General features: G+C 41.1%; 1 protein-coding gene across 1 annotated transcript; it reads left to right on the top strand.

The window, feature by feature from the left end:
• Nucleotides 1-7,602: 7,602 nt before the first annotated feature.
• Nucleotides 7,603-8,641, top strand: LOC137297877 (uncharacterized). The gene is made up of 2 exons (XM_067829850.1): nucleotides 7,603-7,834; nucleotides 8,070-8,641. The coding sequence occupies exons 1-2, from the start codon at nucleotides 7,603-7,605 to the stop codon at nucleotides 8,639-8,641; spliced, it is 804 nt and encodes a 267-aa protein (XP_067685951.1).
• The last annotated feature ends 1,727 nt before the right edge of the window (nucleotides 8,642-10,368 follow it).

Genomic DNA, 10,368 nt, shown 5'->3' with positions numbered 1-10,368 from the left:
TTGAAACTCGATAATTACTCTTGAAATGAAACAGGTAATAGAATTGTTCCTACAGAAGACATTGAAAAGTATCGAAAAATATGCATGTATATCTTCAGTCAAGAGACATATTTCGACATTAAATATCAGAAAGTAATCATAGTAATAGCATGAATCACGCCCCATAACGACTAAAATGCCCCCAGTGACTAGATTACTTTTAAACGTTGTATATCATTGTTGCATCGCAGTAATTAAAGCTAATTCGCCATTTTGGAATGTCGGTTTGCAGGTGCCACATCACAAGCCGAGAGCTGTGATGCGGTCCTATATAGGTTAGAATTGATTCTTGACTGTTATAGGAGCGCATCGCTGCTCACGGCAACGACATCAACTGCCAGGTAAAAAATGAAATCAGGGAATAGTCAGGATTATTGATGATCAATAACTTACGTGATCGCTCCGACACTGTAATATGAACAAGTATTGCCACTAGGAGCAGTGTACATTTCCACTTAATAAGCATTGTTAACGGGCAATTCCTTATGTTCAAACACATTCAGGCTCTTCAGCTTGACCTTAAGTACTTTATATATGCATGACCCGGGAGGTCAAATGGCACAAACGGCAGGTCGAGTTTACTTTAACAAACATGGATATGTGCATTTGTTACAGAGCTTGGCCCGTAAAACAACACTTCTGAAACAACAATAGTTTCATTTTCGACTGAAATGCGTATACAGTCATATGCTATCTATTTCGGTTAAAGTAACTTTACGTTCACACTCTCGTTATCACTCTCTCAACCCAGTTCAGTTATGACTAAAAACAACCAGTTGCTGATGATGACGGAAACATTAAATCATCTTTAGCTTCTTGTTCAAAGAAAGTTAAGACATTACTGACGATTTCTCGACACTGAGATGTCAAACGGCAACTTTGTATCGGCTGTTCGGACATGTTGAAAATCAACTGACAAAAGTGCATCCCTTCACAATAATAGACCCAACCAGTTGTGACACGGTCACTCAATGCATTAGGATTCACTGGAACAAGTCAAGCTGAACATGCTTTTTGTATGCCAGTCTTCTGGACACGTGATATTAAAATGTCGTTTCATTGGAGGAAATCCTGAAAAGGGAGACAGTACCAGGTAAGCTGCCAATCGGTTGACGTACCGCTACAAAGTGTGTTGACAAAATCAGCTGACGTACCACTACAAATCACGTGCTTAAGATATGTTGAAGCCATGTCAAAACATTGATGACGCAAGTCTCTTTTCCTGTTCACTGGGTTCCGTCCTATTGCGCAACTTCGTGCAATAACCAGTCCAGATTCTTTAGACAAATTCAGCTGACTGGACTCATAAATATTAATCAATATGATTTGATACATCTAAGCACTTTTATTTTACAATACTAGGCTCCTTCTAATCCTAACAAACACGTCGTTCAGTTTGCTCTGTCGTACAGCGAGCTCTGACAAACAGACACCTGGAAATCGTGGAAATCTCAAAACGAGGCTCTTCCGCTAGGAAGATTTAGCGGTCTGGTACGGAAATAGTATTTTATCAGTTGTCTTATTGTGCGTTACAGAACGACACTGAATAAGCACAAGAAAACACATAACAGGTGTAACCAGTGAGCCAGATGCATTGTGAAACATTTTACGACCTCATCAAATAGGAACAGTCTGTTACGTCATAGCTAATGTCAAATACGATGTTATTAAAGTTTCAGATTAAGATTCATTTGTATGCCATTTTCATTTGAAACAAGGAAATGGAATTCAGTGTTGTTTGTGATTTCTATTTTCACTCTCAAAATTCGGATCGGCTGAAAAGGTCATTGTCTGCAACTTACCGGGAGGACACGAGTAGTTACGAATGCAAACCGCGGTGTACGGAAAGGGACGAGTGTTGACGATGAGTTTACGGAATATGCCGCAGAATTATGATCAGAATGTTTGAAGCGTAAGTAAAATATCAACAACACTGTAACACACCTGAAGTCAAGACAGAACAGGCAACACCACCTCATGAAAGAAATCCTTATAACCTCTACTCACCACAACGCTAGGACGCCTGACCAAAAGAGTCACAGACACACATTTACATAATTGAAAAACACTCCTAAATAAAATACAAATATAAATCTTCCTCTGTATATTCACATTAATACAAATAGTCTCGAGAGACCAACTGCTAAGGTGATATAATTTATCAATTTGATTAAATATGTATACTTTGACAACGTCATTTGATTAGAATTTAGCAGCCCTGTATAAGTAAACGAATAAAGCCCGGCAACGTACATTCTTATTCTTTCACGATCCATACTTCGCAGCGACGGTGCTGTTTTCAATACTCTAATCAATAACACTGAACCAACTATCAGCAATGTCTCTTGCTGATGAGTTTCAAATCAACAAACAAAATACCTTTTAGAATTCGTAAGAGCGAGCTCTCGATTTATTCAACACAGAATAACACGATTATGTCGGAAAACGCAAGCGAATGAAATGCTTGGTGCTACGAGATGTATGCAGGGTGGTGGGGTGTCATCAGAAAGTGATTAAAGCATTCGTTCGTCACACGGGGCCCAGGGTCATGGGTACAACGTGTGCAGGTCATTTCTAGAGTACCCCCGAAGTGACATTGCTTCATTGTTTTTAATTGAAATAAATAAATAAATAAATAAATAAATAAATAAATAAATAAATAAATAAATAAATAAATAAATAAATAAATAAATAAATAAATAAATAAATAAATAAATAAATAAATAAATAAATAAATTCACTCCTTCACTCGCTACAAGGTGTACGCAGTTGTATAAATGATACTGCGCCTTTAAGGAGACAGAAAGTCACAATAGCTGCTTGCTCAACAGGTAACTATAGGCTTTATGTGTTAGTTGTTTTTATTTCACGATTAGTTATTCGAAATAGATTCCGAAATGAATTATGGCTCCGAATGAGTTCCTGATATGCATCATATGAAAATGAAACATAAATAAAGTGGATGAGTGGTCAGAGCTGCAGGTTTTCTTACATTCGCGATTCAAAAACCTGAGAGGAGACATCACCACATCAGTCATCTGAACTGCATCATGTATATTTGTGTTCCAACTGCAACGGTAGCAAACAGTCCGAACACCATACCAAACACCATGTCCAGCTGACCACTGACCTCACGGTATGTCACTTTGGCACCAGGAGAAGCCCTCTTCACGCACAAAATCTGGGTCAGCCAAAATGGCGGCAGTTCCGTTTCCGGTTTGTGATAAAGACGAAGGACCATTACTGTTGCTAAGATTGCAAGAGCACTGAGACACAGAACTGTCGCCAGATACACAGCCATGAAGGACAGAGGAACAGATTTATTCGGCATAATCTGGCTGACAAAACTCATGTAAACAGCCAGTGAGAGCATTGTCGTCAGCGAGAAGGATAACTTCTCACCAGATTCTGCCGGAACTGCAAACACAACCATGTTGAGAAAAGACAAAAGACTGATGGGTAACAGTATTGATAATACGTAAAAGATAGGTTTCCTCTGGATTGTCATGCGGAACTCAACACCACAATAATCTCCACTCAGAACAATCTCAAATGAGGAGCTCTTCATCGTCCATTCACCGTGGGACCTCAAACTATCTGGGATGCCGTAATCTTGATTTGTTGAAAACATTACTTCGTATCGATCGTATTGCACAGGGTACAGACTGATTGATATGGTCTGCGTATCAAAGGGGAACCTCGTCATATCCACAGGGAAAGACGTTTTGAGTGGTCCTCCGAGGAGAAGAATGACAAGTCCGGTACTACCAACTGACAAAGACGCTGTTGAATCTGTAACCATATCCCACTGTTGGACTGCATTGGGAACAAGTAGCAATGGTTCCCAAATGGTTCCTCTCTTTGGAGCAATCTTTTCAATTCCTCCATATTCGCTGGAATTCCAGAACAGAAATTGATCGTACCACGAAAGGCTGAGAATTACTTTGTTGACTATTTGTTCGTTGAGTATATCCATAGACACAAAAGAACCGATTGTGAATTGTATGGATATATTTGTCACGTGACTGTGGTTCCTGACTGGCCTCCACGTTGAGGAGTAGTTATGGGAGAGCATCTTCTCCAGACGAAGTAGATCGTCATGAGACTGTCCCTTTACGAACAGGAAGGAAATGGCGACAGCAAGGCAGAATAATGTATCCATTGAAGATGTTTGCTGGGTTGTTTACAGACGTACGGTGAAGCTGAAACAAATGCATACGTAATATATGTCATTGACTCATTTGCGTCTACACTTCCTAAAATCTTCAACATGACCTTTGAAAAGATGGCTGTAACTTGTTGACCGTATGCTTTTAGGTAGGACGGAATTAGATAGTCGAGTAGATGAAACGGGTAAACTGATTGCAATGGGATAACGTGGTGGTTAAAACGATAGCACGATTCTTCGATGGTTCGGTTTCCCATAGGGCTTAAACATCTGAAGCCATTACTGTTGTCCCTAGTTGAGATCTTGCCTGAATTTATTTAAAAACGACGTCAAACAGACTCTTATTCATCACAGGAAGACTGACAAATAGCTGAGAGCGGTTGTGAGATGGGAAGGGTAGAAGGTATTTAGAACAAACTGGAAAGTGGAGCGGAGAGTAGATGAATCCCTTGACACAGTAATTACATCATGACTCTATCTATGGATACGGTAACTACCCGATCCCTTTAGTCGCTGCTAACGATAACCATTTGTCTCTAAAGACTTATCCGGATCTTCATAGGTCCTGTAAATCACGTGCAACGGTCCGCACTGCTTTTGTTTTGCTTTTTTTAAAGTCACTTTGAAATGTATTTCAGTTACATCGCAGAGTATCTACTTCAAGTTGGGATAAGTCCCGAAGCAACAATTCGTGTAATACTTCCTGGCAAAATTGATCAGAGCTATCTCACAGTTTTCTGTGTGTCCCAAGAAACGAACCCGTGCAGATCTGGGCTAGAATTTGTCTTCAGCAATCAATGCCTGTCACAAGAGGCGACTGACAAGATCGGTTAGCCACAGTTGCTGACTTGGTTGACACACGTCAACGCGTCCATAGATGTTCATGATGTTAATCACTGGATATCCTGCCCAGACTGGATTATTTACAGACAGCTGCCATATAGCTGGAGTGCGCCGTTATCCAGCAAACAAACAGAAACCTGAAGAACGCAGGCTATCTCACAGTCCCTGAACCACAAAATGTTCCCTGCTGCCTAGCCCTCCCTGCAGTGCTAAGGTCCCAAGTGAAGCAAGAGTAGATTTTCTGAGATTGGTTCTGAAGTTCCCATGTGACTGTGACTTATAGGACAATTTGTTATGGATAACAACTTCTTTATTGCGTGATTGCGACGTTTCGATACAGAGTCTTGTACCGTTGTCATTCCTGCTTGCAACGTCGCAATCACGCAATAAAGAAGTTGTTGTCCATAACAATTTGTCCTATTTGTACACCTCAACTCCTAAAATGCCACTCAAACAAGTTGACTGAGACTTCTTTACGAATTAAATGGATTCATTTGTTATCAAAATTATGTATATTCAGAGACTAAGCGCAGCCGGTAGTCTGCTGGGGACGCCGTGTGGCGCTTTCGTCGACTGGCACCGCCCTTGCTTCAACAACGGAAGCTGGGAGGAAGTTAACACAGAATGGACTTACCTCGAACATCACGCTCAACCCAAGACAAATGTTCCTGTTAAATTCACGTGTTAATGTGGTCAACGGGAAACAGGATTCTAAGCATCAACTATAAAATCATTTCATTACATACCTTATTTTGGTACTTGGAAATCGGTCGATTACTTCTGACGATCAAAATGCTTTTAGCATATTAATTGAGCTGACAATGTATTGAAACTAGCGATTTGTATTTGACAATATGTATTGATGTCATATTACAATACTGTCGGCAAGTTTACTCGCCCCGACCCACTAAGATGTCGCGCTAACAAGCAATATTGAGTAACACTTGATTTGGACAAAAGAAAATCTTTAGATTTGATTCAGGTTACGCCCATACCTTGGCACTATATGTGCACCTACAACAGTGCATGAGCTTGTGTTGACTAATGTCTGTTGTGTCTGAATACATCTATATAAAAATATACATCAGAGAAACAAATGATTCCATTTACATCGAACCCGTATGAGGAACCTCAGGAAATCTAAAGTTCCTCCATTGAAAATTGGTACCCGATGGAATAAGACATGTAAACACTAACCTTCTAAACAGGCAGCTTGGGTTAATGGGGCTAATAATAATCAAACTGTTTGGGCGCTGTTTGGGTGGGTGTGCGGGGGCGTCGTACCCACTGAACCCCTCTCTAGATCCGCCCATGGAAGAGGTTATCGTGATCTCAACTGTGCTGCTCTTCGAATTTCACCCATAATGAACACAATGCTGAATCCGTTGAAATACGAAGTTTAAGATGCAGATTCCCATTGTAATCTCAGAGGTCTGATGGCGGGCAAAATAGAATCCAAAATAATTCATTCTACCAACCTTGATACCCCCACCACACAAACAAATCATCTGTCTGTCTGACATATATAACATTCGCGGATACCTAGGAAATATAACATACCTATTTAATGTATGATAAACGACCACGACTCCTTCACTTTCATAGGTGCCCGAAAAGCAAGCTTCTTAAAGGTCACATGCATCGTAAAACACAACTTTGCAGATTCTGGTACCTTTCGGTATGCACTTACCGAAACAAATCATAAAAAATGCCAATTCAACCTATAAAGTTGAAAAAACGCGATGAAAAAAAGCCAGCGAAATCGGAGTTCAAACGTTTCACTAAATTTCTCCCAGCGCTGGGGGGAAAACTGGTTTCAACAGCTGTGCTGCACTGCGTCCGTAACGCATGCGCAGTGAATAGGTTCGCTTAGCTTGAAACAGTATGCATGCCCAGAGTCTGAGGTTGTGAGCAGTAGTCTAATCTTGGTTGTGTACACAAACAACTAAATAATCTACTCGTTACGTAAGAAAACTGGTTGATTGTGGTAAGCAGTCTCTGTCTCAGAGAAAGCTCAGTGTCTAGCTTATTCACACCTATATGTCTGCCTGCCTGTCTGCTAAAGACAACATGCAGTGGTGTCACCCCGGGAAAGCCACATTTTAAGAATGACATATACCGCGAGAGCCACATTTACGGTTGATTGCATTTCACCTACTCTGGACCTTAATTACCTAATCCGATTACCGTTACCTGTACAAGAGCGTCCCGTCTTTCCTTTTTTAGAGCGTCTCGGTATGGGTGATTTCAAATGAAAATATCCTGTTGGGAGTAAGTAATGAGTTAGAGATCAAACATTTTCCTAATTGACATTGAGTCATGGGTGATTTCAAATGAAAACATCCTACTGAAAGTAAGTAACGAGTTAGAGATCAAACGTGTTCTTAATTGACATTGAGAATATCCTGTTAGAAATAAGATATATAAGTGACATTGCGCTCACTAAGTGTCACAATCATGGCAAATGCACCAAAATCAGCTACTAATTCTCGAAATGTGGCTTTCCCGGGCTGTCAGAACCACGTCAGAACCACGACATCATCTCAGACGACATGCTGAAGCAGATCCCATCATTCAAGTCACTGAACACCATTCTGTATCGTCAGAGACACAAGACCTTGCCCCGCCTTCCTGAGAGTCGACCCGAAATCAACCTTGAAGACAAGTACGCAAAGACGGAAGGGGGCGATCAGTTCCTTCATCGTGTCAACGCCGACATTCTGATCTTCACTACAGACAAGAACATCGAACATCTGTGTACTGCAAGCACCGTATTTTGTGATGGTACGTTCTATACATGTCCTAAATTGTTTGATCAGATATATTGTGTACATGCTGAGGTGTCACATGGTTCCACTAGTGTACTGTTTACTGTCCAACAGAAGCGCAGAATGCTACACTCAGATGTTTGAGTATCTGTGTGATCTTGCTGGAAGACAAGGCTTGCAGTTTGCCCCGCATACTGTACAACTGGACTTTGAACGTGCAGCTCACAATGCAGTGAGAGGTGTATTTCCAGCTGCTTCTGTGAGAGGGTGCTTCTTTCACTATACGCAATGCATATGGAGGAGGGTACAGAAAGAAGGCCTGGTTAGTGACTACAAAGAAGATGGGGAAGTCAAGAAGTTGGTACGACGAGCTGCTGCCTTGCCCCTGGTGCCCTGTGACAAGATAGAAGACGTGTGGCTCGATGCCGTTGCGGAATCTCCTGCCAGTCCTAAGGTCACTGCCTTCATGGACTACGTAACCACAAGCTTGGTTGAAGGCCAGGCTTTCATTCCAGAAATCTGGAATCACTTTGAAAATCAAGGGCACCGAACGAATAATCATTTGGAAGGATGGCACAACAAAATCAAGAAACTTTTGAAAAAGTCCCATCCGAACATTTTCGAAGTAATCCAGCTCTTCCAACGGGAACAGTCCCTCACAGAGGTCACCATACTCAGACTTTCAAATCAGCCCAAAGAACCTTCACGTCGAAGGAGATATCGTGCAATAGATGCACGTATAGCATCTTTGAAGCAGCAGCTATTAAACCAGAGTCTCAATGAGATAACGTATGCAGACCATGTGGGAGACCATCTGCAATGAAGTGATTTCAGTGAAGTGACTATTACAGTGGCTATAAGCACACAGCTGATCAAATCATAATTATTTGTTTATTTATTAGTATTTATTTTATTATTTCATTATTATTTCAATATTATTTCAAATGACCCCAAACACTGTAATCTAAATAAAGAAAGAGAATGAGACCATGATATTTGTTGTGTTTACTACGGTAGTTATAAGCACCGTCCGGTTTGTTTTGACAACATACCCCGCGAAAGCCAAATTCTGTAATCACTTGACCGTAACTATTACCGCGAGAGCCACACCAAAATCAGCTGCTAATTCTCGAAATGTGGCTTTCCCGGGCTGTAACCCATGCAGTAAACAGCTTCAATCATTGACCAGTGCAGTTTGAACTTAACACCTATCAGACTATACGACATTAAGAAAATAAATTGTTTTATGACTCGTGCACCCGAGTCCCGTCTCTGCCACATTATGTAATTAGGCAGGTGTGATGCACATGACATGTTTTTATGTCTGTGGGTTGCAAACAAACTACATCCATTTTTTTCGACTGCCTGGATCTGACGGAAACTAGTGCAAACTCTTGTCAGTTTCAAGTCCTGCTTTGTACTTGGACGAATGACAGATTCCAACCACGCAGTAGTTTACCATCTCTACTGAGATAATTTTTGATTGGATCGAGCGCAAATTCAGAGAACATGTATTTTCAAAACCTAACATCTCTATATACATTCTTCATGGATAACAACTTCTTTTAGTGCATATGTTTTTTGTTTGACAACAGTATATGAATCCATATTGAAACACAAAACACAAAAGAAGTTGTTATCCATGAGGAATCTTACTTTCTTGTGACTGGCTGTACTTCTAAAATGCCCATCAAACAGATCATCTTTCTGTACACACAATGAACCCTCAGCATATCAGCAAATGAAACAGCAAATCGGAAGTCGTCGTTACACTTGAGTGCAGATCCACCCGCTACGACTGGGTTCGGTCTCCCGAGGGCTTCGTTTCGGGAGAAGTAAGCCCAAGTACAAAATATTGCACTTTTGAATCGCAATTGTACGCTTATAATTTTGTTTATTTGTTGTTGTTTTTTAAAAAAGCAACAATCTATATTATATGTCATGAATAAGTGATAAATGTATTTTAATTATGTTTGATTTTTTGGTTGCATGTGGCCTTTAATATAACTGTCCAATCAAATTACTCTTACGAGCGAGAGAAATCCTGTGCCATGTTAGCTATGGAGATGATGACGTCATTCCCAAATGATGGTAAGGTGAAGAGGAGCCGGTGGGGTAGCCTAATGGTTAAAGCGTTCGCTCGTCACTCCGAAGATCCCGGGTCGAAACCCCCTATGGGTTAAATGTGTGAAGCCCATTGCTTGTGACCCCCGACGTGATATTGCTGGATTACTGCTAAGGGCTAAGGGACGCTGTCGTCATAGAACAAGCGGGAAAGTGTGGGTTTGGCAACTCTGGACGGGCTCTCCACCAAAAGCGTTACCGTGTTTGCTTGCAAGTGAAAGGTTTTTCTCCGTTTCACAGATGGAAACAGAAAACATCGCTGTCAGTGTATAGTATACCTGTGCATTAATTCTTTACTGTGATCGGTGAGTGAGTTTAGCTTTACGCCGCTCCAGCAAAATCCCAGCAATATCATGACGGGGACAGCAGAAATGGGCTTCACCCATGTACCCATGTGGGGAACACAACCTGGGTCCTCGAGGTGAA

The sequence above is a fragment of the Haliotis asinina genome, chromosome 10, assembly GCF_037392515.1.
Source record: "Haliotis asinina isolate JCU_RB_2024 chromosome 10, JCU_Hal_asi_v2, whole genome shotgun sequence".
Classification (NCBI taxonomy): domain Eukaryota; kingdom Metazoa; phylum Mollusca; class Gastropoda; order Lepetellida; family Haliotidae; genus Haliotis; species Haliotis asinina.
This window is presented reverse-complemented; position numbering and strand designations above follow the sequence as displayed.

Coding starts and splice junctions, on each gene's coding strand:
- LOC137297877 (XM_067829850.1), top strand. CDS start 7,603: ATGCTGAAGCAGATCCCATCATTCAAGTCACTGAACACCATTCTGTAT. Junction 7,835..8,069: donor AAGCACCGTATTTTGTGATG/GTACGTTCTATA, acceptor GTGTATTTCCAG/CTGCTTCTGTGAGAGGGTGC.